The sequence below is a fragment of the Lynx rufus genome, unplaced genomic scaffold, assembly GCF_022079265.1.
Source record: "Lynx rufus isolate CCGP_SWC_20201006 ecotype Redwood Valley unplaced genomic scaffold, mLynRuf1.p SCAF_14, whole genome shotgun sequence".
Taxonomy (NCBI): Eukaryota; Metazoa; Chordata; class Mammalia; order Carnivora; family Felidae; genus Lynx; species Lynx rufus.
Genome location: NW_025814828.1, coordinates 6,936,306 through 6,963,324, shown reverse-complemented (window position 1 = coordinate 6,963,324; position 27,019 = coordinate 6,936,306). Strand labels below are relative to the sequence as shown.

Below are 27,019 nucleotides of genomic sequence, written 5' to 3'. Positions count from 1 at the left end.
ACTATCTCCTTCCTCTAAATGAGATATCAATTCACTCTTCACCCAGAGAGAATTCTGCTCACTGCATGAAATAAACGCGTGGAATCAAGAGACAAATCTTAAAATAGGTTTGAAAAAAGAAAAAGACCTCCCTGTTTCTACCTCTAGATGTGAGCAATGTTAATAATTTAATGTAGCCCCTCCTGGCTTTTCTTTCTGCTTTGTGGTGGGGGGATAACACACATAAAGAGAAGCATACAAAACAATGAATTAATGCAAAGCAAATACAAACATAACCACTCAGGTCAAGAAATACAAAGACCTCCAGTTCTTAGCATTTTCTGTTTTCATTTTGTATAGTTATAATGAATGCGGCAAGAAGTTCCTCTGCTACAAAGATTTTAATAAAACTCCTTTGCCAGCAAAACAAGACATGAAGAAAGTAGGAGAACACGACAGGATGGAACTGTGGAAGAGAACCGGTGTGCTCAAAGAGAACGAGCCCACTGCAGAACAGCTCCGTCCCCGTGTTCTACAAACAAAATAGGCCCGGGTACCAGGCGGCTCCCAGAAATAGAGTAGCGTAGGGTTTTTAGCCTCACGGGGACATGTACGCTCAAATCCAGCAAGCATCTGCTTTTGCTTTGCTCAGGGACAGAAAAAGGTCAAGGTTTGGATATTCTTAGATACCAGATGGCCCAATATTGACACAAAATCTTTTCTCTCCAGTGAATGGAGTTTTATTCTGGTGATTTCCACAACTCAGGGAGGAATCTGTGAAGGGGGTAGGACAGATGCACGTCATTTCCTCCCGCCCTCCTGCTCCAATATTAAAAATGGCTGTTTTTTACAGGTCACGATCTCGCGGTCTGTGAGTTCGAGCCCCGCGTCAGGCTCTGGGCTGATGGCTCAGAGCCTGGAGCCTGTTTCCGATTCTGTGTCTCCTTCTCTCTCTGCCCCTCCCCCGTTCATGCTCTGTCTCTCTCTGTCCCAAAAATAAATAAACGTTGAAAAAAAAAAATTTAAAAAAAAAAAATGGCTGTTTTTGGGGCGCCTGGGGGGCTCAGTCAGTTGAGCGTCTGACTCTCGATTTCAGCTCTGGTCATGATCTCATGCTTTGTGAGATCGAGCCCCACGTCGGGCTCTGTGCTGACAGCGCAGAGCCTGCTAGGGATTCTGTCCTTCTCTCTCCGGCCCTCCCCTGCTTGTGCTCTCTTTCTCTCTCTCAAAAATCAAGAAATGAACACTTTAAAAAGTGGCTGTTTTAGTTAATTCCTCTGTTCCCCATCACTGCCTAACTGTTCCCTACAATCAGCCATTAGGGAGACAGAAATCGTGTCCCCAGCATTTGGGACATACCAATACCAGGTGCTAAGTAAGTATCTGTTGGAAACTAGACGAATAGTTTAGCAATCCTGCCATGGGCCACAAGAAAGCCAAGACATAGAAAGTGCTCTGCCTCCCACTCGCCCCTCTGAGTGTTGCAAACTTGCCAGAGGCCTCGTCAATTTATAATCGGTCTTTACTTCTAGATAAGTTGAACAACAGGAGGGCAAAGTGTTTCAAAAACACAATTAGCTCCTTTGAGCTGCCTCTTCCATGCCTCGGAAACAGTACACAGCACTGAAGGCTACATGCACAAACAGATCTGGTTCAGATCCCAGGTCTGCCATTTACTAGGCATGTGACCTTGAAGAAGTAACCTCGCCTCCCCAGTATTGCTTCTCACGTGTACAACAAAGACAGCATCATGTGCTTCGTAATGTTGCAATCCAAACGATGCACAGAAAACTCTAGCTCACTGAATACTGGTTCATTTTGCTTCAAGTCACTGCCAATGAAGGAAGTAACGAGAAACGGGTCCAAATGTTATCCCGTTCCCATACCAGAGCAAGGAGATGCCTCCCTGCTTTAGATGACTAGCAATCTGGGCTGTGTGAGACCGGTGTGGTCAGAGAGAATTCATTTGAGTCACTAACAGAGTTTTCGTCATCGTAATTAGTAGTTCAGGTTAAATGGCAAGTTGAAAGAGCTTGGTCCAAACCCCAGGAGCAGCAGCAACCTGGTGAAGCACTTGGATTAAGTCCGTTACGATTCCATGTGGCGTCTTATCCCAGATGAGCCAACAGGCCCCAGCAAAATCCACTGGCTCCTCTAGCCCTTCATGAAAACAGGCTGGCCCTATCTGGCCCCCAAGGCCACTTATACAAGTGGATGCAGAGATTGTGTCTACACAGAGACTTCTAGCAGGTCAGGATTCTGATGGGCATGGTTCAGAGTGTCAAGTGAACACCAGAGTCATCTGCTTCCTCTACTGAAGGTTTCTTCATGCACCACGCAGGACGGCATCTTGAGTAGCTCTTTTTTACTGGGCATTAGGAAAATTCTATGGAGCACAGGAAGGAATATTACCGAGTGCGATTTCCTACATGCCCAAATGTCAAAGCCCACGGAAATACAAAAACTGATGGTGAGGGACATCCCATCGCTACAGGGCTACAGGTTCTGAATGCTCTTAATCCAGGGGCTCAGCTTTGGCCCGGGATTCCTCCCTCGCCTCCCCCAGGGCTGGGTGTGGAATCCAACAGGATGCGCCAAGGTCCTCCTCTACTTGCACCCTCACAGGCTCAGGCCCAGAGGCCCCGCGTTCACCACGACTGAAGTCTCAGCTGCACTGGTCGTAGGCAACATGTAAGAAACATCTTCCCTTGCTGCGATTTTTCTCTTCAATCACTGGAAGAAAGTTCCTGCCAAATTTGTCTGGTCTGTCCTTCCCCCATTCCATCCGTAGATGAAAAATCAACCGGAGGGCCTTTGGAGATCTAATCAAACCCAACCATGGAACAGATAAGGTCCCTAAAGGCTACTGGGAAGAAACATTCCATTAGGCTGAATCATATGAAACTGCCTATATTCAGCCCTTTTTAAGCTACAGAAAGAACAATTTTCTATGGTTCGGCGTAGCTTCTACTAAGTAACTTTCGAAAAGACTTAAGATCGCTAACCATAGGCTCTCAGGAACAGTTGTAAGCCACTGGTGCAGCTAGGCGTGACCTCACTGTACCAACACCATGGGCTTCTAATCCTATGAGCTCACCAAGAGAGACCATATGCTGGGTCATAAAAGTCATCTCAATAGATTTCAAATCATTGAAATCTTACATAGTGTAGTTTCTGACCACAATGGAATTACATTAGAAATCGGCAACATAACATTCAAAAGTCCCAACAACTTGCTTTTAGAGAGCCCAAAAAGAAACAGCCAGTCTGGGTTGACTGAAAATGAAAACACCAACACCTGCGGCATGCAGTTAAAATTGCACTTGGAGGGGGCGCCTGGGTGGCGCAGTCGGTTAAGCGTCCGACTTCAGCCAGGTCACGATCTCGCGGTCCGTGAGTTCGAGCCCCGCGTCAGGCTCTGGGCTGATGGCTCAGAGCCTGGAGCCTGTTTCCGATTCTGTGTCTCCCTCTCTCTCTGCCCCTCCCCCGTTCATGCTCTGTCTCTCTCTGTCCCAAAAACAAATAAACGTTGAAAAAAAAATTAAAATTGCACTTGGAGAAGAATTCATACCTTTTAGAGGTTAGGTGAGAAAATAAGAAAGGTCTAAAATCAATGGTCTACGTTTCTACTTTAGGAAGCTAGAAAAGGAAGAACAGAGTAAAGCCAAACTAAGAAGGAAAAAATAATAAAGAGAAATCAATAAAATAGAAAACAGATAAGAAATAGGAGGGGGAAAAAAGCCAGCTCGTTATAAAGACAAATACAATCAACAAAAGTTTAGCTACACTGAGGAAAAAAAGAAGACACAAATTAGGAACATTGGGAATGATAGACAGGACACCACCTAGGAGTGTCTAGATCTTAAATGAACCGTTAAGGGAATTCTACAAACTTTATAAACTTGACGACCAACTTTATAAACTTGACAACTTGGCTCGGCAGTCGGCAAATCTCCCTGCAGGCCAAATCAAACTTGTTACCTGTGTTTACACTTTATCAGAACAACCCACACACATTCGTTCATGTATTATCTCTGGCTGCTTCTGCATTATAACAACAGGGTTGAGTAGTTGCAGCTGAGACCTTGTGGCCCACAAAGCCTAAAATATTTACTACCTAACCCTTGGTAGAAAAGTTTGCTGACTTTTGGATTCCATGAAATAGACGAATTCCTTGAAACACACAAATACTAAAACTGATTCAAGAAGAAACAAACAGGGGCGCCTGGGTGGCTCAGTTGGTTGGGCGTCCGACTTCGGCTCAGGTCATGATCTCACAGTCTGTGAGTTCGAGCCCCGCATCAGGCTCTGTGCTGACAGCTCAGAGCTTGGAGCCTGCTTCAGGCTCTGTGTCTCCTTCTCTCTCTGCCTCTCTGCCTCTCATGCTCTGTCTCTCTCAAAAATAAATAAACATTAAAAAAAAATTAAAAAAAAACAAGAAACAAACATCTGAATAGCCTTATATCTATAAAAGACATAAAAGACATTGAATTTATAGTTCCAAACACTCCCACAAAGAACTCAAGATCCAGATGGCTTTTCTGGTGAATTCTATCAAATTCTATCAAATACCAATCCCACACAAACTCCTTCCAAAAACAGGAGGAGGGAACACTTCCCAATTCGTTCTGTGAGGCCTGATACCAAAATCGGAGAAAGACATTATAAAAAAAGAAACTATGGAGATAGGAAACCAACCTCTAAAAATTCGCACTGAGCTGAGCACTGCGTTCTGATGAACAGTTAAAACAAAAACCAAAAAAAAAAAAAACAAAAACCTAGTAGATATCAACATCCAAAGAACAAGAGATAAGACAAGCTGGAAACAACACAGCATTATACTTGGGTCCTGACCTTCTCTCGGGACATGTGATAGCACTGTCTTCAGTTCCTGTTACAGAGGGGAACCCCCACCCCTCGCTTCCCCACAGCTTGTAAGGCGTATTCACCTTCAACAGCAGCTGCAATAAAAAAAAAGACCTATGGCCCCTCGGCCTTAACTCCATTCTGACTCGCAACACAGAACAAAGCTCTGACTGTGTCTTTATTATTCGCCAGAGCCAAGTACCTGGCAACGTGGCGGCCACGTCACAGGTTAAGGCTTCCCGTGTCTCAACGAGACTCAGGTTGTTATCACACAAAACCTAGTCGTAGCACCTCCACGCATTCTTCCCGAGCTCACGGGCACCCAGAACGGTCACGGCCGTGTGCACCTGTGGTGGACTGTTAAGTGTGACAGCGCTGTGGGGAAGAGACTGGCTCAAGCAGTGACTGACTGTGTCGGTAACGAGATGCTTTGGTTTCTGAGACGGGACCGGGCTCCTTCAATACCTGAGCATCCGCCGAGTACTAATGAGATGGGAGCCCACGTCCAGTAACCTCTAAAACGAAGAGGGATTCCTTTTGAGAACACCAGTGCGCGTCCATCGGAGGCGGGGAGTCCCCCCGATCTTCTGGGTTACGCTGAGTTCCTCCGCCTTCAGCGCGCCGCCCCAGAAAGGACTCTACAGAGGGCCAGGTGCTTGACACACGTGATGGCTCCCGAGTCTTTCCACGCAGGATCAACGAAACCGCTGCGCGGCCCTCCCGGGGATCACCCCTAACACGCCCTATCGGTGGCGGAGGGCTCCGAGTGAAGCCCTTTTCCGCACTGACAAACACGAGACACGAGGTCGTTTCGTGCCGCTGCCTGAAATCTGCTTGTTGCTCTTCTACCTTCCCCACCTGAATGTGATGCGACGAGGGCAGGGACCTCTGCCTCCTCAGGCTCCGCCGCATCACGGTGCCTGGGCACAGGGCGAGCACTTGGTAAATACCCACTAAAGGAGTGGCTAACGGAAGACACCCGATTCCAGAGCAAAATACCGACGACCTAACGATACGCGGTTAGAAACTTTACGGAGCCGTCTTGCCCGAGTCAAGTTCGGTGTGTGCAGTAAGCCGGCGGAGAGGCGGCTTCCGAAGCCGCGCGTTACCCACGGGGGACAGTCAACTCACAGCTAGCGTACGAGCGGCTGTCGTCCTCACACATTTTGTGCAGCTGCTGGTATTCCTCCTGGGCCAGCTCGAACCGCTGCTGCTTAATCTGGTAGATTTCTTTCTTGGCATTGAGAGCCTCCTGGGCCACGATCAAATACTCCTTCAGCATCCGTTCCTGCTCTCGCCTCCACTGTTCTCTGGGATCCTCAATCTGGGTAAGCTCTGAAATTAAAAGGGCGAGAACGTAAGCGACTTACAAGTAAGGTCTTGAGGTTGGCCAACAGTCACGCAGCCACGTGACTGGCTGATTCGAAAATTAACTCGTTGCCGGGATGTACGTTATGGAAGCGACCTCATAACGAAGCTTCCTGAAGCGTGGAACCCCTGCCGTTCGTAGATCCACAGTTGGAACGCGAAGAAAACTCTAGGGATATGAAGAAGTTTCCCGCGGAGGAGACGATACCAGACAACTGTTCACACTGCGAACAAACATTGGCGGGGATGAACCCAAATGAGCTCTCCACTGTCAAACTAATGGCTACCCCCAACCTTCTGGTCCCTGACTTCTCTGACCCCGAATGCCCTGCGACCTGGCTGCTCCCCTTCGTCGGGCCTCTGCACCAGACCTGCAGCCCCTCTGTGCTCTTCGCAAACTTCCTTGTCTCCTCCCACCCATAAATCCCACCCCCCCCCACCATCTTCCACCCCGGCTTTCTCACTCTCCGTGGGAGGCGCATGCCTCCCTCTGGCTCCAGCCTCTCTCCCGAGTTCCCATTTTTCTTCCAGCTGCCTCCCAGGTAGATCTCCACCCGGACGGAGCCAGAGGAATTCCGAGTCATTCGTCCGAGGCAGAACTCATTCTCACGCGGCGCCCGTTCACACCAAACACCAACCGACGCCAACAGGGACACAGCAGTCACCTGCTTCTCCTTCCGCCCCCCCCTCGACGTGAGCAGCTTCATCCAGATCCACCCACTTGGCCAACCTGGGACCCATCCTCAGAGAACACCCGCTCTTCTCCCTCGCCCAGAATTCTCTGCGGGCCACCAAGAACTGGCGCTTCCTGCCCCCTAGAAACAATCGTGCTTGACGACATGCCCTTCTCCCCATCTCCCCTAAGTTCAATCGGATCCTCACGACCCCTCTCCGAAACCCGCGCAGGCGTCCCGCCTCCTCAGTGCGCTCACCAGAGTCGCCTTCCTAACTCGCCTTGCGATTCTTTAACACACGAACGTCCTTCAAGGCAATATCCTCCTCGTGACGCCGGAGTCCCGAAACTAACTTGCCAGCTTCACTCCTAGTTTCTGTCCTCCCCCAACCAAGACGTCCTCGAAACAGGCTGAATTTTTCCGAAGTCTCCATCGTGGGAAATGCTCGTCTGCATTTGTTCGTGCTGCTTGCGTCCTCTTCCGCCCCACCAGGAAACCCTACCGTCTTCTGAGTGCCTTTGCCAAAGCACCTCCTTTCTGAAGCCTGCCCCGCCCCTGCAAGCATGTAATGTCTCTCCACGACGGCTGGGACTGCAGTTCTTGGCACTGGGCACGTGACCGTTTTCACATTTGTTCCCCCCCCCCCCCAAACTACGAGCCCCTCAAAGGCAGGCACGGAGCCTCGGTCATCATTATATTCTCAGGACCTTTTCCTTCATCTGAAACCCAAGGCAAGGCCATCACTAACTGCTGACCGCAGGAGCAGCAAACGAGCGGCAGGAAGGGGAGTCCGCTCCACAGGCAGAGGACAACGGTCCCGAAATCAGAGCCTGAGACTGAGGCGGCAGACTGAGCAAACGGGCAAGACCCCCAGACTCGGGAGACGCTCCCCTCCTCCACCGCCACAAATCTCCTAACGGGGAGATGTCAACCGAAGCGTTGCCCTAAATCAAATAAAAACTGCAAAGCGGTGTCCCTGTTCCAAATTTAGAGACCCCAGGCTATGGTGGCTCTGTTACAACCATGACACATTGGTAAATACGTGCAGGCTGCTGGCACAGGAGTGCAGAGTACAGGAGTACCCCAATCTTACACAAACATGCAAAATAATTCATTTAAAGTGGCTTGGGGAGCTCCCCTCTATTTGCGAGAAGGGGTGCTGCCTGATTCACGAAACATGTAATAAAGCCAATCAGATCTTCATAAATAAGTAAAACAGAATAAAGAGTGCTCGGTCAGCTCTACGGCAACAGCCAACAAGGTAGAAACAAGCCTAAGTCCAGCAACTGATGAGGGGATAAATAAAGCAGGACCCATCCGCACGATGGAAGGTCATTTGGCCACGACGGGGAATGAAGTGCTGCTTTCGGCTACAGCGCGGACGGACCTCGAACACATCCCGTGGGGTGGAAGAGGTCAGACGCGAAAGGTCACACAGCGTAGGATCCCATCTACGTGAAATGTCCAGAAGAGGCAACTCCAGAGAGACAGAAAGGAGATTTAGTGGTGGCCAGGGGCTGGGAGGCTGGAGGGGAGAGGGGGAGTGGCTGCTAATGGGTTCCAGGTTTGACTCTGGGGGAGGGGGGTGGAATGTTCTGCAACTAGAGAGGGGCGGTGGCTGTCCAACAGTGAACGCACCAAACGCCGCTGAATTCCACACTTTAAAATGGCTAATTTTCGGTTTTGTGGATTTCACCTCAAAACGGTTAAAAAGTAAATTTTATGTCATGTGCTCTTTACCACAGACACACACACACATACCCCCCCACACACACACACACGCACACACAAGAGCTTGCTAGGATGTTTCAAGTAAGTTCTCCCTTTAAACCCCCTTCCTTCGACACCCACCGCCCCTTTCACACTGCCACTCTAGGCCCCTACTGGACAGCCTCTCCAGGCCTCAAAAGCCCACGCTAGACGATAAGAAACCAAATGTAACGACAACGATCAGGGTCCTGACCGAGTCCCAGAGCTCACGTTCAGCGGGCCCAGGACGGGGCCGAATCACATCTGTAACGGCCGGGTGTCGCCGACGCCTGTGTGTGGCAGTGAGACCCGCTGCGGCCCACCAGCACTGCCTGCACTCTGTCCAGTGCCCCGGAGGGTCTTGGGAACCTTGAAGGTGGTCAACCAGGGTCCCTCTGGTCCCTCACACCCTACTGCCCACCTGCACGGTTCCAATTTAATATCTGACTCTCTGGGTGCTGTGCCTTTAAAGAGTTTTAAAGTTGTGCTATGAAGAGTTGGGTTCTGGGGAGCAAGTTTTCTGGAATGTGCTGTTTGGCCCTCCATGTACAAACTATTGCAATAATAATAACCTTTCTTGTTCCTGCAAGAAAAAAACAAAAGAGTTGGGTTCTCTGAGAGAGGAGGCGGTGTGATCCCGGAGCTGATGTCTTCACCAGCATCACCCACGGTGCTGAGTCACCCCACTTATACTCACAGTGACTGGAAGAAAGTCCACGGTGACTACTCAGTTTTTGGGTTCAAGGCCACGTCTAGAGCGTCGTGTGGAATCCTTGAGGTGCGCACTGGGTCTCACTTTGGGCCCTGTGTCCCCAGGGCCAGCACAGAAAGGTGCTCTAAAACAGTCGCCGTGACAGTGAGCAGGTGAGCAACGAATGCCCACAGCAAAGAAGGGGGCACACAGGGATGAGCAAGTTGGGTTTACGAGAGAGGCGAGCCAGAACGGGTCCAGGACCTCAGTGGCAGGCTGGCTTTCCGGAAAGATTGTGTAAGGCAGATGCCTCTGCCGTTCAGTAATAGCACCTGGGCCCGGGGAGGCCAAAGATCGATGAGGAAGCCGCAGTGAGCATGTGCCCGGGCCCACGGTGCAGCGACCCCCACCTGCGGGAACATCCCTCACCTGCGGGAGCGGCCCCCACCCGCGGGAGCATCTCTCACCTGCGTGAACATCCCTCACCTGTGGGACCATCCCTCACCTGTGGGACCATCCCTCACCTACGGGAGTGGCCCCCACCTACGGGAACATCCCTCACCTGCGGGAGCATCTCTCACCTGCGGGAACGGCCCTCACCTGTGGGACCATCCCTCCCCTACGGGAGCGGCCCCCACCTGCGGGAACATCCCTCACCTGCGGGAGTGGCCCTCACCTGCGGGAGCATCTCTCACCTGCGGGAACATCCCTCACCTGCGGGAGCGGCCCCCACCTGCGGGAGCATCTCTCACCTGCGGGAACATCCCTCACCTGTGGGACCATCCCTCCCCTACGGGAGTGGCCCCCACCTACGGGAACATCCCTCACCTGCGGGATCATCTCTCACCTGCGGGAACATCCCTCACCTGTGGGACCATCCCTCACCTACGGGAGTGGCCCCCACCTATGGGAACATCCCTCACCTGTGGGAGCATCTCTCACCTGCGGGAACATCCCTCACCTGCGGGAACGGCCCTCACCTGTGGGACCATCCCTCCCCTACGGGAGCGGCCCCCACCTGCGGGAACATCCCTCACCTGCGGGAGTGGCCCTCACCTGCGGGAGCATCTCTCACCTGCGGGAACATCCCTCACCTGCGGGAGCGGCCCTCACCTGTGGGACCATCCCTCCCCTACGGGAGTGGCCCCCACCTACGGGAACATCCCTCACCTGCGGGAGCATCTCTCACCTGCGGGAACATCCCTCACCTGTGGGACCATCCTTCCCCTACGGGAGCGGCCCCCACCTGCGGGAGCATCTCTCACCTGCGGGAACATCCCTCACCTGTGGGACCATCCCTCCCCTACGGGAGTGGCCCCCACCTACGGGAACATCCCTCACCTGCGGGAGCATCTCTCACCTGCGGGAACATCCCTCACCTGTGGGACCATCCCTCACCTACGGGAGTGGCCCCCACCTATGGGAACATCCCTCACCTGTGGGAGCATCTCTCACCTGCGGGAACATCCCTCACCTGCGGGAACGGCCCTCACCTGTGGGACCATCCCTCCCCTACGGGAGCGGCCCCCACCTGCGGGAACATCCCTCACCTGCGGGAGTGGCCCTCACCTGCGGGAGCATCTCTCACCTGCGGGAACATCCCTCACCTGCGGGAGCGGCCCCCACCTGCGGGAGCATCTCTCACCTGCGGGAACATCCCTCACCTGTGGGACCATCCCTCCCCTACGGGAGTGGCCCCCACCTATGGGAACATCCCTCACCTGCGGGAGCATCTCTCACCTGCGGGAACATCCCCCACCTGCGGGAGCATCTCTCACCTGCGGGAACATCCCTCCCCTACGGGAGTGGCCCCCACCTGAGGGAACATCCCTCACCTGCGGGAGCGGCCCTCACCTGTGGGAACATCCCCCACCTGCGGGAGCGGCCCCCACCTACAGGAGCATCGCTCACCTGTGGGAGCATCCCTCACCTGCGAAAGCATCCCTCACCTGCGGGAGCGGCCCCTCACCTGTAGCAGAGGCCCTCACCTGCAGGAGCTGCCCTCCAGCAGCTGGGAGGGCAAGCCCAGACAAGACACCTTGAACACACACTGTCGTGAGACACCAGGTCGGCTGGGGCTACAGGGAGGGCCATCCGCAGCTGGAGCCTCGCTAAGGACAGCGCCCCGTCCGCTGGGTGGTGGATTTACCCAGAAGCCCTCCTGCCACTTGGGTAACTACCTGACAGGGCAGACGGGCCGGGGCCCCGTCTGGGGCAGTACTTATCCCCACTGCCCAGTCTTGGGGTAAGAGCCACAATCAAGGGCAAGGCTGACCGCCGGGCACCAGAAATTCCACTGCCCGGGGACTGAGAAAGGAAGCCTCGCCACTCGGGTTTCCAAACGCTGACTCGGGAGGCCGGGCTGGAAGAGACAGGCAAGAATCGGCCCTGAAGACACCAACCTGGGCTGACTGCACTACGGGACAGGAGAAGCCGTGGGACCAGAAAGAGCTTCAAATCACTCACGTGGCAGGCATCGCGAGTCTTCGGGCCCCTCGGGCACCCCCACACTTAATAAACTGAAGGACAGAAAACACGCTGAGGGGAAGCCACGCTTGGTGTCCTGAGGAATGAAAAATGTCGAACGACAGAAACACTGAGGGTAGCTAGAATGAAGCCGGGAGGGAGTAAAAAAGCGGGAATCTGAGTGACAAGTGGGTCCCAGCCGGGCCAGATCGAGGAGGGCTGACGGAAGTGCAGCAAGCCGAGAGCGAGCGGTGGAGAACAGATCTCTGATACAATGGAGCTTGTGAACCAGGGTGTGTCGACCTCGGCACCACTGCCGTTTCGGGGAGCTGTCCTGATCAGCGGACAGAGTTCAACGGCACCCCCCGCCCAACCTCTGCTCACTGGACGCCGCAGCACCTCTCCCGGGCGTGACCATGGACAAGGCCTCTGGACACTGCCAAGTCGTCCCGGGAGACAAAACCAGCCCCGATGGAGAGCCACTGCTCTAAACGGTTCTTTGAAGAAAGCTTGCGAGGTCAAGGGACCCTTATTTTAGCTGTGGTCTTTACACAGTTTTCACCCTCCCCAAAGATCAAAAAGGTTTGGTGTATTCAAGTTAAAATTAAATGTGTAAGACAAAATGAAGGTAAGGTAATCACTTGGGTGTTCATTGTTCCAAGAACCCGTAAGCTCCGCTTTGCAATAAACAACCTTCTCATTATGAAAGATCTTTCTATTTCCAGACTGCCTGGGAAACGTAGTCCTTCTATTAGCCATTAAAACTCTCCATTCAACATTTTCCGTGCATTTTGGAGCAACACACAAGCAAGGTAGCTACGTAACCACTTCACTTTCTGAAGAACTCAACAAACAAAAACTTCAGGTTACATTTATAAAATCCAGTCCAATGCCGCATCGGATAGTAACGATTGTTTTAGCTGTACAAAAAGAGTTCTTAGCATCTCTGAGATCAACATGAAAACTCATTCACATGTAATAACTCAAATGTGGCAGTCTACTTACTATTTATGTGGTCCATGTAATAAATTCCAATTTGCTTATCATATACAGTTTCCCATCCTAAAGGAAGTTCATCCCCAACACAATCGGCAAAGGTCAATGGCTTTGTTATCCTGCAAAATAAAATTATGAAAGCAAATTTGAAAGTCAGGTCAATTTCGTGTACGTTGGCTTGAATCGACTCCAGAATTAGATTTTAATACAAAATTAGATATTATGTCATCTAATTGACTGCCTTTGCTCCAACTATTTAGGTGGCAAATTAACTGACTGGCTTTGCCCAAATAATAATCAGCAACAATATCTGTACGCTTGCAGTTAAAAGCATTCCTATGTCAAAGTGCAACTTTAAATAGCAGCGAAAAGAGATATGGACAGTTACAAAACAGGTAAACGAGCATCTTCTTCCAAGCACTACGTTTAATGAGCTGATGACACTGGAACCTTCCACAAGAGGACACCTATGTTTTGTTCTCATTCCTTTACAGATGCCCCCCCACACACACACACACACAACGGTTTGCATGCATTACAGCTTAAATCTATCTGAAATGTATTGGTAAGTTTCACCTACTGGGCGTCAGAAGTTAAGGAGTGAAACATTAACCACTGACCAAATGCAAAAAGCCCAGCACGCGTGGCGACAATACAAGGAGATACCTACTAAATAAATACTGCCTGTATTCCTTATACAGTAGGAGGCAGAAATTGCCAAGGGTCCTTTTTTGTTTTCTGGAGAAAAACAACAAAAGCGCATTGTCTACAGACCTCTCTCCTTGAAGCACAATTGATTAAGGAAACCTTGGCTTGACATAGATACGCAAAAGGTTTCCAGATGGGTTTCTTTAGGGAGGACGTCCCCTCCCCCACATCCCATGATCACAATGATTGACAAGACAGCTGTTGGATGAAACAGGCCACACCTTATAATTGTCTGAGTCTGGGCAGCTATCTCTTCGGTCGTCTCTATAAATGCACACTGACTGGTATGCATGGGAATCCGATAACCTAAATTTCACCACCTCAATCTTCCCACATCTTCTGTTCAAGTCCTTGGCCCCAGGAAAGTGAGATACCACAACCACAGCCAAACCTCACAAGACCAGGATGAATTCTGAACATGTTATTTCCCCAAACTGGTTCAACAACAAGGCTCTGTCTCTCCCAGTAGCATTTAGAAACTGATAAGCGCCATCAGAATGGAACAGATTGTAATTTGTCTCCATTTTATACATAGTTTTTAGATGTTAGAGTCAACATCAAAACAGAAATATACAGAAGGCAAGATACACCACAGACAGCCTGCCAACTACAATGCACTCAAAACACACGACATCACAGGATGAGCCTAGTGCACGCCATGCCGTCCCGAAACACCAACGTCCGGAGCACGATTCCTTTTCAGGTCGGGGATGGCGTGATGGCGGCGTGGCTCCAAGTCAAGCAGGTAACAGTAGGGCGTTGTGCGTGATTCAAGTCCTGAATGGGATCAAACCACACCAAAAACGACGCTACTTCACGATAAATGGAGCCCTGAGCACATCTCTGCCATTCTTGATTCGCACATAAGCTGGGGGAAAAATGCTCAAGCACAGATGCATTCCAAGCACGTTTACATCTGTGATCTCATTTCGTCAGCAAAGAGAGGTGGGAATCCTGAACTAGAGCTACTGAGGCCAACTCAATTCATAATTCAGAACTGTTATAAAACTCTCTGAAGTTCATCTTTTCAATTTTCTGTCCAATAGCCAGTACAGGGGATTATAATAACACTTCCATACTTGTTGTTCTAAAAATAAACCAAATGACACCTCTACTGTTCTAGTAGTGAATTTTATGTTGGCCCGATAGAGAAGCCGGATGTCTCTGACTCCACTTTCTTTCTAAACGAGGCATGGAGGGGCGCCTGGGTGGCTCAGTCGGTTGAGCGTCCGACTTCGGCTCAGGTCATGATCTCACGGTCTGTGGGTTCGAGCCCCGCGTCGGGCTCTGTGCTGACGGCTCAGAGCCTGGAGCCTGTTTCAGATTCTGTGTCTCCCTCTTTCTCTGACCCTCCCCTGTTCATGCTCTCTCTCTCTGTCTCAAAAATAAATAAATGTAAAAAAAAATTAAAAAAAATAAACAAGGCATGGAGTTTGCACAGTCATCCACAGAATCAGTACTACAAAGCTAGCTGAGGAGGAAGCACGCCTCTCAGAGTCCAGCTCACGCCAAGAGTAAGGTCCCTGCACCCACATAGAAGTTTATCAAGTCCTTGCTATTGGTCTTATCGATCCACAGGGCCTACACCTTGAGCCCATTTACTCACTTGATGGTAGTCTGAACAGGCTCAATGATGACGTTTCCCAGCTCCCAAAAGACAGAAGTGGTAAGCTAGAAGGCAAAGATAGGGATCCCTTGGGCAGGCAGAACGCGGCAAAGGGGCCAGCTGACAGCAAGGAGGAGCACATAAACCCGCTCCCTGGCTTCATCCATCATACTGTGAATGAAACGTGCATGCCTACAGCAGGACACCCGTGACAGCCAGCTTCTAAGAGGGCTCCCAATGCCTCCTGCCTCCTGGTGTTCATGGCCTCACACAGTCCCCTCCGCCACAGAATAGGGTTGAGCTGTGCAACCGACAAGATACTGAGGAAATGACGGTGCGTGGCCTCCGAGATGCAGTCATAAAAGACACTGTGCTTCCATCCTGCTCTCTTAGATTGCTGGCTCTGGGGGAAACTGGCAGCCAGGTTGTGAGCTCCCTAAAGCGGCCCGATGAAGAGACCCAAATGGGGAAGAACTGAGGCCTCCTGCCAACAGCCAGCACCAACTGGCCGGCCATATGGGGAAACCACCTTGAGAGTGGGTCCACCAGCCCCAGTCAAGCCTTCGGATGACTTCGGCCCCGGGCAGCATCTTGACCACGACACCTTGTGAGACCCAATCAAGGCCCACCCAGTGAAACTCTCATATTCCTGCACCACAGGAGTCACGTGACATAATGCTCACTGTCATTTGAAGCCACTAAATCTCAGAGTGATCTGTGATGCGGCAATAGGAAACCAATAAGACACCTAAGCTCTCACTTCCCTTCCCAGTCTATCGTCAGACCCCGCAGTGGACATCTGTGGTGATGATCCAGGCTGTCCTCTATTAGGAGGCAGTGAAATGCAGAGAAGGCTTTTCCTCCTATTGCAGAACATTACAATAAACATCCATGCCGATCTTCTGATTCACCCATCTACCAGGCCGACACACCCTCCAGACTTCCAGACGGTTGCGACTTCATGGCACACAGGCACATTCTGGCCTGACTTTCAACAACAGCATCGAGCGTGTCTAAATTGATTGTCCTAATCATCATTCCGAAATATTTATGGGACAAAGACTTCACGGTTTTCTGTTGCACAGCACAGGCCATCCTTGAATATTTGAAACTGTACCAATATCAAAATGATGTCTTTCTCCCAAGGAGGGTGTTGGTGGGTAACATTGCTTCAGTAATGACTAAATCACTTCAGATGAGAGGTTCGGTCTTAGGATGTATTTGATCACGTTGATGTAATGAGGAGAGCTGAATAAATCCTGGTTCCCTTTTCACTGTCAGAAGGCCAACGTCTGGGAGTCTGGAACAGTGGAGTTGTTTTGGTGTTAGTTTTTCAGCAAGGAGTGCTTTCTGGCTGTTGTTGGCTAAAAAGCAGGATTCCTGTACATCAGGGGGAGGCCTGGAGCCACGTGGGGGAGGATCTCATACTCAGCCAGAGACGACCAGCACCCTCAGCAAGGTGGTGGGCTTCTTCCGGGACAATCTTGTGACCCTTCATCCTGGTGACGCTCATCCCTCCAAGGGGGTGGAGACACTGATGTCCAACGGCCCCTCCTCGAGCGCAGTGGCTGTCTGCAGGTGCACGGCACTGAGTGCCAGGATAGGCCCAGACTGGGGTTACGAGTCCTCCCTAAGGCAAACCCAAAGTTCTGTCTTCACTCACTCACAGGCAGGCCGGCCCAAGTTCCTGAATTCTCACCTCCCCAGAAACCTGACGCTAGATTTTTCCAGCCGACACCTTCCCACAGTCACCACACACAGGCTCAGGGGCATTTTTGTTTCTATTACAGTTTCCATTACAGAAAGTTTAGGAACTACACCTGAATAGGAGAGAACTGTCCATTCATACCGCCACTCAAATAAAACCATTATTCCTATTTTACTGTGTTTTCCTCCACCTTTTTTCTGTGTTCTTTTCACTCTTTTTTTAATGTTTTATTTATTTTTGAGAGAGAGACACAGGGAGAGAAACAAGAGTACAAGCGAGGGAGAGGCAGACAGAGAGGGAGACACAGATTCTGAAGCAGCTCCAGGCTCTGAGCTGTCAGCAGAGGCCAACACAGGGCTCGAACTCGTGAACTGCAAGATCGTGACCTGAGCCGAAGTTGGACACTTAACTGACTGAGCCACCCAGGCGCCCCTCTGTGCTCTTTTAATTTGTTTTTTCTGACACAGTCACGCTCACACAGTATATACAATTTTCTGTCCTGTCTATTCCACTCAACTTTGTAACGTGTAACATCTTTACTTATTAATTCATACCTGGAGCCTCCCCCCAAATTACTGGAGCTGGCCTAACACTATAGCCCAAGTATTCTGTCTCCCTTCTTAAATTATCTGCAAACATCACCTAGAAGAGTAGAATAGACTAAGCTCAATCTTAAATAGGGACAATTATCCCATTTCAACTGCCTTTGACCCCTAGTACGTAATCTAGCAATAAAAGAACTTGCGTTCTTACCAAGCATTTGCTAAGGGGATTAATACAATTCACCTAAGCACTCTCCTACTATTGACAAGCTACATTATTTCCTGACTTCTGTTAATACGAATATTCATAAGCAGTGCTTGAGAAAACAGTGCAGCAATTTCTCAAAATAGTTAAACACTCAGTTTCCATATGACCCAGTAATTCTACATCTAGGCGTATACCCAAGAGAAATGAGAACGTACATCCACACAAATGAAGGTCCATGCTGGCATTACTCACAATAGCCAAAAGGTGGCAACAACGAAGGGCCATCAACTGATGGATGGATAAATAAAACACGGTCTACCCATTCAATGGCATGTTATATAGCCATTAAAAACACAAGAAAAGAACGCAGTATGGACACTTGCTACAACACGGATGGACCTTGAAGTCATCGTACTGGGTGAAAGAAGCCAGACACAGAAGGTCATGTGTTGTGTGGCTCCATCTATAAGAAATGGCCAGAACAGGCAAGTCCAGTGGGGCACAAAGTAGATCAGTGGTTGCCAGGGGCTGGGGGCGAGGGGACGAGAGTGACACTAATAGGTGTGGGGCTTCTGTTGGGAGGGATAACAATGTTCTGGAATGAGACAGTGACGGCTGCACGATATGAATACACTCAAACTCATGAACTGCACGCTTTAAATGGTGAGTTTCGTGCTATATGTGAATTACATCCCAATTTGTAAAACTATGATGAAAGGAACATCTCTGTATTAGAAAGCTCATAATCTGCATTTACAACTATCTTCCTCAAGAGTCCAAGAAGTAAATTTTCAAGGTTGAAGAACATGACGCTCTTTTCCCCGTATCTCCAACCCAATGTAAAACATTCGCAGTAAAGTACGAAGAATAGGAGATAGAATCACCTAAAGCCCAGAAGCCCTGGATTCACGTTTTCATTTCTTTTCCTCTCTTCTCTGTCCTCCAGCTCACTTTTCCACAGCTGATACGACACCACATACAATTTCGTACACTGGTTGGTCTATTTCCTCGTGCCCTTTCACTCCGCATTAGCACCACTTTCTGCCATGCTGGAATCTTCCATCACTTGCAGTAAAAAGCATAACCCATTTACCAGGCACCTCGAGTCACCTCTTCAGGTATGTCCCGACACTCTGCTCTTTATTGTCAATGACGAATGTGAGCTTCCAGTAAGCACTTGACATAAACTGCCCAAGTGCGTGACCCCTGACAGAGAGGTAAGAGACGGTCTGCCTCATCACCCTCCGGGGAAATCTACAATGCGCTTGCTCAAGGGCTCAGAACAAACCCGTAAGGCACAAGCGGGCTTTGCTTTCAGGCAACAAGTAGGTAGCGAGCACAGCCTGAGTTTGATGGCATTTTCCCGATGCGGGGGAGCTGGGGAAACATGGAAAGCGATGAACCGAGAAGCAGGGCACCCACCGTCCCCACGCTTCAACGCATGCCCTGACACCGGCCGGCCCTCACCAGCCCCTCACCCCGCCGCCCCGTCTGAGCGACGCCGGCCAGGAGAGGTGCCCCCTGCCCTCAACAACCACTCGGACATAGTCCCCTCGCGGAGTCTCCCCTTAACAAACGGTTCTTCTCGGCCTCAGCAGAGGAGAGGAGTACGTGTCGCTGGCCAATCTTACCAGAGCCGGTGCACAAGAAGGGAGAGAGTGATGGACGGCACAGATGCCGGTTTCTTTCGTTCCCTTCCACCTGCTGCATCCCCCAGGGCTCTTTAAGAAGGTGGCATCGGGCCGCCCCAGTCGGTGCCAGTTCCAAGAGAGCCATTTACTGCCGAGAAACCCTGGATGAGTCATTCTGTTTCTCTCTGAGCCCCGGTTTCCAAATCTTCAAAATGGGGATGAGCCAACAAACCCGCCAGGCTCGTGCTAACTGGGGGTGGCCTCTTTAGTTACAGCCTGGACGCGGGCTGCGGCCGCTCCCCTTCCTGCCTCCCTCTTGTGTCTCCAGGAGACTCGTTTCGGACCGTATTCGTCTCCTCTTGCCGCTGGGACGCATGATGACAAACGTGGTGGCTTTAAACAGCATAGGTTTTTTATCTTACAGTCCTGGAGATCAGAAGCGCACTTTGGTTTCACAGAACTGAGCAGGCTGTATGGATCCGAGGGTCTGGGAAGCCCCTTCCCTACCCCCGGGACCCCCACTGCACTTACAGGAGCGAGAAACTTCTGTTAAGCAACTGAGATTTTGAGCCATTTGTTAGAGCACTTGGTTGGCTAACGCATTCGGAGATCCGGACGAAGGGCAGAGAGAATCAGAATCAGTGAAAAGTCTGAGTGTTTCGCCTCCCTTGGTTATAGGGGCGTCCTTGGTGATTCCAACCGTGTTAGCCAAGCGCAGGCATTATTTGGAGAGGACTGGAGAGTCTGTCCTTCCCCTACCATGGAGTCTTGGGGGGGAACGGGTGAAAAGGACCGCTGCGCATATTTCTGTTCTCAACAGTGCTGTCACTTTGTAGTGCAATCGCTATTTCACCTGGCTGCCTCCCCTACTGGTCTGTCAGCTCCTTGAAAGCAAGGATGCTGTTTCTCTAATCCACCTTTTTAAGCCAGAGCCCTCGCACACAACGGGCCTTCACGAGACTGTGTGAGAAGTTGATCGGGACAATTTCAGAAACCGGCACCACATAAAAACCAAAATGGAACCAACGAGCAGTCAAGAAACAACGGGAAGAGACAGACTCGAGAGAGAAAAGGGCACTCAGAATTTGACTGAGCTCACAAGGTCTACGTTACAAGAAAAGCAGGGCTCAGGAGGCCAAGGCACTGTGGGTTCATTCCTGCCTCTGACAGCTCTTCTAGATACATCCTGAGAAGGAAGAAAGGCAGCTGGGCAGGCCACACAGCTTGAGGAAATGTCCCTGAAGACCTCCCCTAGCTTTCTATTCTGATTCTCTACCGACCGAGCCGACGGCTCACCTATGCCCTGGTTTCCTGAGCGTGGGCCTGTCTACCGGGAAGGGAGCAAACAGAGGCAAGACCGGCAAAGAATAAACTGTCCGAAGGCAACCAGTCTAGGAGGTATTTCGGGAGACCAGCAAACTTCCCAGAGGCTCCCCCTCCCCAGAGATCCTCCTGGTTCTCAGATGGTTCACGCACTGGTGAAAGAAAGTCACAACACCCAAAAAAGACCACGAGCTGGTGCGTGAGTGAGCACAGGGTCCCTCGGTATATATTTCGTTGAATCGCAGTGACAGTGGACACAGACAGCAATTAACTTTTGTAAACTTTGCGGGAGACAACCTCCAACCAAGGAAACTAGAACCACTTAAGTGGCGACGAGCCTCGGCAAATGCCTGTCACACTGTGGCCTCCGTTTTCTCATCTTTACAGCGGGGTGGTGAGGCTGAAAGGCCGTGACCATTATCAAGGTTTCTGAAACTTGTTACATACTCCGTATTTTTTTTTGTCTAGAAACTGGAAAAATGTAATTATCATTCTGATTTAGCAGAATACTGCACAAATGGCACGCAGTTTAAAAGCCTGGGATTCAGGTGCTAGAATGCAGAGTGGAGCAAGCAGGCCCCAGGCCGCTATGTGATGGGAGTGTACCACCCAAAGAAAACCACACCCAGAGGGGCACCCTAGCACAGCCATCTGCCCGAGAGCCCCAGCCAGCAGGGTCCTCTGCCGTGAAAATCACAGAGAAAAAGAATTTCTCATGGAGCCCATCAAGTGCCCAGTCCCCAGACAACAGAAAACACTGTCCACCTCCACGAAAGAGCTCCAACGGTACAAGCTAGAGCCCGGAGAAGATAAACGTCAGCCCAGTGGGTGGAAAGAATTCTCTAGGGCGGTGCTATCCAAGAGAAATACAAGAGCCACATACCGAATTCAAACGTTTCTAGCAGCCACACTTAAAAGGAAACCGGTGAAATTAAGTTTACTAAGATATTTTATAGGGGCGCCTGGGTGGCTCAGTTGGTTAAACAGCCGACTCGTGATTCGGCTCAGGTCATGATCTCACAGTCATGAGATCGAGCCTTGCATCAGCATGGAGCCTGCTTGAGATGTTCTCTCTCTCCCTCTCTCAGCCCCTCCTTACCCCCCCCCAAGAAAAACCTATATATATACATATATACGTGTATGGGTGTGTGTGTGTATTTTTTTAAGAAACCCAATATATAGAAAAAACTATCACTTAACATATGATGATGATAAAAATTTTAAACAGATATTTTACCTGTTTTTCTACAAAGTGTACGTTTTACTCACAGCCCACCTCATCTCGGGCTCACTACGATGGGACATGCACAGTCGCCCATGTGGCAGCGGCTACTGGGCGGGACAGCATGGCCCGAGGGGTTCCCCTGCTCTACCGTCACCTGACTCCACAAAAGGTCACAGCGAAATCCACCCGCTGAGATGCTGGGCCCTTAGGAAATATCTACACTGAAAAGCCTTCTTCCACAAGCCCATAGTGGGGATCCTAGATGCTTTCTAAGGTTTCTAAGACTACAAAACTTCATGCAGGGAACTCTGCTTCCCTCCGGCTCCTCGCTGTTCACCTGCATTCCCAGCAACCTTCAGGAACTGCTTTCCCAGACTTGGACTGTCCTTTCCCTTTGACACGCCTCCCTCCCGTCCCCCTCCAATTCAAATCCTAGTCGTGTCCCAGGATGTGGCACGGAATGCCTCCTGTCCGTACCCAGCACGTCCCAGCAGGAAGTAGGCAGCCCTTTCTCTCCCAGCCTCAGCACTCTCTCTCCTCCTGGGACATCTATGAAACCTACAAGCAGAACGTGGTGATTCGTTCATGTCGCATCTCCCCCACTGTTGGTTCCTTCTGGGCAAGAACCGCATCTCCCCCAACTCTGCCCTGCCCCCACGGAGCTCCAGAGTGTCCCGTAGGTGCCACAACCGCACACGCAGGGGAAGTTACCGGCTTGATCTGATCGATGGCGAATGGAGTCTGCGGTCGCTCTAGAGCTGTTTTTAGATGTCTCTGTCTCGACAGAATATGTTCAAGAGCAGGTGTGCAGATCTGAGGCCTGAGAGACTGGATCCCAAGGAGCGAGCTGAAGCGTGGCGGACGCCTCTCTTCCTCTCGGGGATGGGACTAACAGGTGCTCAGGGGCTGTTTACTATGCGATAGGAAACGCGGGCTTGTCGACTTAGAAATGGCATCCTGGACCCACGGCACTAACCGACGGGAGCCAGGGCAGGCTGAGGGGCCCTCGCGAGGAGACCCAAAGTCAGCTGTGGGTCCTCCAATAGTCCACGGCTGCCTTAAAAGCCCACGCGCCCATTCCACGCCCACGCAGACCAGCGGCCCTCAGTGCCCAACCTGTATAGACGAATCTGAGTTTGTCCTCCTCCCTGGGCTCCAGACCAGGCAGCTGGTCACCAGGGAGGGTCCCAGCCACTGCAGTTCTCTCTCAGCAGGGAAAGTGGAGAAATGACGACTTCCAGGAAAGTCTGACTTCTGGAATCTGTCTTTGCCAAAGAGGAACCAGAAAAGCAGGCATTCCAAAATACACATAAAAGACAGAAAGCAGATCTGTGGTTTTGAGGGACTGGAACAGGAAAGGGGACATGCCGGGGGTGGGGGAGACGGGAATATGCGAAAACCAACTCATGGTGATGGTCATACAGCTGTATACATTTGCTAAAACTCCTCAAACTACACTGAAATGGGTGAATTTTGTGCTGTGTAAATTACACCTCACTAAAGGTGTATTAAAAATACACACACACACAGGGGCGCCTGGATGGCTCAGTCAGTAAAGCATCCAACTCTTGTCTTGATTTCAGCTCGGGTTATGATCTCACAGTTTGTGAGATCGAGCCCTACATCGGGCTCTGTGTTGACAATGCAGAGCCTACTTGGGACTCTCTCTCTCTCTCTCTCTCTCTCTCTCTCTCTCTCTGCCACTCCCCTGCACTCTCTCTCTCAAAATTGTAAGTTGTCCAGAGTGTTTCATATGATTTACAGTGGGAAGAAACAATGTCAAGATTCCAAATCATATGAAACACTCTGGACAACAGCCAGCTTCACTGTCATCTCACATTAAGCTGTTACGCGCCTCTGGCGATTCTGATCCACAGATTCCAAGTGATGGCTCAACAATGTCCCAGAACGTCCTCCAAATAGCTGGACACATGCTGACACACTCTCTAAAGTAACCGTTTCCGATCCTCTGCACTCATTCATCACCTTACCCTGTATCGGGCTCTCGTGTGTAGTCAACCCATTCATGAGCAGTGAAAGCCACCCGGCAGGTCGCAATCAGTGCTTTCGTTTAAAAAGAAAATCTTGGGGCGCCTGGGTGGCGCAGTCGGTTAAGCATCTGACTTCAGCCAGGTCACGATCTCTCGGTCCGGGAGTTCGAGCCCCACGTCGGGCTCTGGGCTGATGATGGCTCAGAGCCTGGAGCCTGTTTCTGATTCTGTGTCTCCCTCTCTCTCTGCCCCTCCCCCGTTCATGCTCTGTCTCTCTCTGTCCCAAAAATAAATAAACGTTGAAAAAAAAAAATTTAAAAAGAAAATCTTAGAGCACAGCACACCTCTGAGGGGTAGCATGGTACATAGGACGTTATGAAACTTGTCTTTTGGTGGTGCATGCGATACAAAACAGTCCTTCCTTCCCTTCCGTAGCAGTCAGCAGTACTGGGAAGGGCGATGCTCTGGTTTATACCCACAGGCAAGTGCACCCAGTCATACGTTAGGCACTTCGGTGTAAGGCTACCGCCCACCTCCCCGCAGTCTTGCAGACACAACTGAAAGTGTGCGGCCACACCCGGCAGCCGGGGGCAAACCCGCATTGTGCTCTGGCCAGACAGGGAGAGTCTCCTTCAGTCAGCACAATTTTAAGCGATGGGTCCACGATCATCACCCCCAGTTCACCCAGCAGGAACCTGAGCTCGGGGATGCATGCCTAAGAAATACCCAGACCAGACGAGGACTCGGAAGAAGCCCTTGCAGGGTCGCTGGCTGGCTCCCTGCACTCCCACTGAGCTCACAGCAAGGATTCCAAGCAAAACTGAAACAGTTCCAAGAATCTATCAGGCAGGAACCACCATCCCTGGGGAAAACACTAGAACTAAAGATGCCATAAAATACAGGTACACCTCCTTTTATGGCACTTGGCAAATATTGTGTTTTTTCACAAATCGAAGGCTTGTGGCCGCCCTGCATAGAATACGTCTATCAGCACCTTTTTTCCAACAGCATTCGCTCGTTTCACGTCTCTGTCTCACATTTTGGTAATTCTCTAAACATCTCCAACTTTTTCCTTATTAGTCTAACTGTTCCGGTGATCTGTGATCAGTGATTACAACTCACTGAGAGCTCAGATGATGGCTAGCATTTTTCAGCAATAAAGTGTGTTATAATAAGGCACGTACGCTGTTTTTTAGACATCATACCGTTATTGTGCGCTTAACAGACTATAGTATAGTATACATATAACTTTTATATGCACCGGGAAAAAGTTCATTGGGCTCGCTTTGCGACACTCGCTTTACTGCAGTGGTCTGGAACCAAACCCCAGGTGTGCCTGTAAGCATACACGCACCATACTCCACCTCTAAATAATTTCTATCTCCATCATCCTCCTGAGAAACTTCTAGTGAGGATTACTCTGACGGGAGTACTTCATGGAAGTTAGTTAATGACCGTCTTATTTTTAACATGGACAAAATGCCGGATGAGGGACTTCACTCTAAAAATAAAATACAGTGTTACAAAAGTTTGATTCTTAGCTTAGTACTGAATACAACGGACAGGAAGGGATATTTAAAAATTAAAAGGGGAGGTTGTAAGGAAGGATTTGGGAAAAAAAGAAATAAATAGTAACAATTGACGGAAAAAGTAAACTCAACTGAAACGAGAGAGGAAAACCTCACTGGCCGAGGAGAGCCAAGAGGCCCAACAATAACATTCTTTAGAAATGGCATCACAGGGGGAGGCAACCAGGGAGGGTCCTGGCCATCCTTTCAGAGGAGCGGCACACAGTGGTGACGTCACAGTCCTCCGGGCTCCGTGATCTCAATTTCAGCTTTGCAAACAGCGTCCAGATCAAGCTCACCCCTTCGGATTGTTCCCAGTTGCAGGAAGTCCTGTACCAGGCTTTTAAGAGTAAAAGGACTTCATCACACATCTCTTTTTGCACGAATTACCTCTCCCCCCACGAAGAAAACAGCCACATTTCTGCAATCTGTTTTCTTTTTGGCATGAGAAGTCCATTCTTTATTAATGCATCTTTGCACATATCACCATCTGAATCCACGAACAAAAGCAAAGGGGACATGCCCGAACATCTAAGACATTCAGTCACCACCCAGCAAGCTCCTCGGAAGAAACGCCCGCCCGGAGAGGACACGAGGAGTCAGTTAAGCTCTCTGGGACAGCGGATCTTCCAGGTCTCGGATCTCGTTGGGAATCTGAGATAAGCCACTGATCTCCTCCCTGGAAAAATGTGCCTACATGTACACCCAGAATGCCGCTCGCATCTATATGCAACGTTGCCAGTCCGGGAAGTCCGGTTTCAGGATCCCCGTGCCCAAGGCTCCCTGCCCAGGGGAAGAGGCACCAGGTAGACAGTGCGGCTCCCGGGGGAAGGGCCGGTTCACCGGCGGTAGGTTCAAAGCCCGAGAGAGGAGCACCAAGACCGCCTCCGACCTGCCCGGGAAGGGCACAGGAGGCTGCCAGCGCCACGCAGGCCAGTCCCAGGAGGACCGGGCCCTGCCCTGGCCCCAAGCGGACGGCGCACGGGCGGGTGCGGCAAAGGGAAGCGTCCCCCAGAAGGCGTGGGCCGTCCTGACGAAGCAGGGCCGCAGTCCGTAGGTGGCACGAAGTCAGGAGGAGTGGAGGCTAGGCGCGCCATCATCACATCAGCTGCGCAGGAAGATCCCTTGGGCTGTAGAGAAAGTGGACGGCAGGAGGAGGGACCAGAGGCGTGAGCAGGAAACAAAGCTTGAGGAGCACGGGGCCAGGGGAACAGTCGCAGGGCCAGGGCTGGGACCCGGACCGGGGTGAGGGGGGCAGCCTCCCGGAGGGTGTGCGCTACGGGGAGAGTATCAGGAACCCCAGCGCCACTCCGTAACCACTCCCGTTCATTCCCGTCACCCTGCTGATTACCCTGCTGGTTTCCCTTCTCAGTAACACCAGGAAGGCGCTGAGTCTGAGGTCTTTGGTGTGTATCTGCACGAAGGCACGCCTACCCAAAGGGCAAGTCGTCACTGGTGGAAAGGTTTCGACGATGCCAGGCTCCCCTGATACTCTCCAAAGAGGCGGGAACAGGCCACCGTTGCCCTTATCGCAGCATCACCAGCAGGGGGCCCAACGCACGGGCCGTGACCCAATGAATGAGTGAGGCAGTCCAGGTGTTACTGGGCTGGAGTCAGGATGTCCTGTAAGAAAAGCAGCTACCCCCAAACCAGCAGGCACTGCTGTCAGGAATCTGTCATTTTGTTCAATATTGAGTTGCAGGAACTGAAAAAAAAAATT

General features: G+C 50.9%; 1 protein-coding gene across 1 annotated transcript in view; it reads right to left on the bottom strand.

Annotated features, from left to right (window-relative positions):
- Window positions 1-27,019, bottom strand: part of WWC3 (WWC family member 3) — a 120,079-nt gene that overhangs the window by 64,373 nt on the left and 28,687 nt on the right. The window contains exons 2-3 of the mRNA XM_047075877.1: window positions 12,799-12,908; window positions 5,977-6,180 (exon numbers count right to left, since the gene is read on the bottom strand). Of these exons, the coding sequence (XP_046931833.1) occupies window positions 5,977-6,180; window positions 12,799-12,908 (314 nt within the window). The remainder of the gene's footprint in view (window positions 1-5,976; window positions 6,181-12,798; window positions 12,909-27,019) is intronic.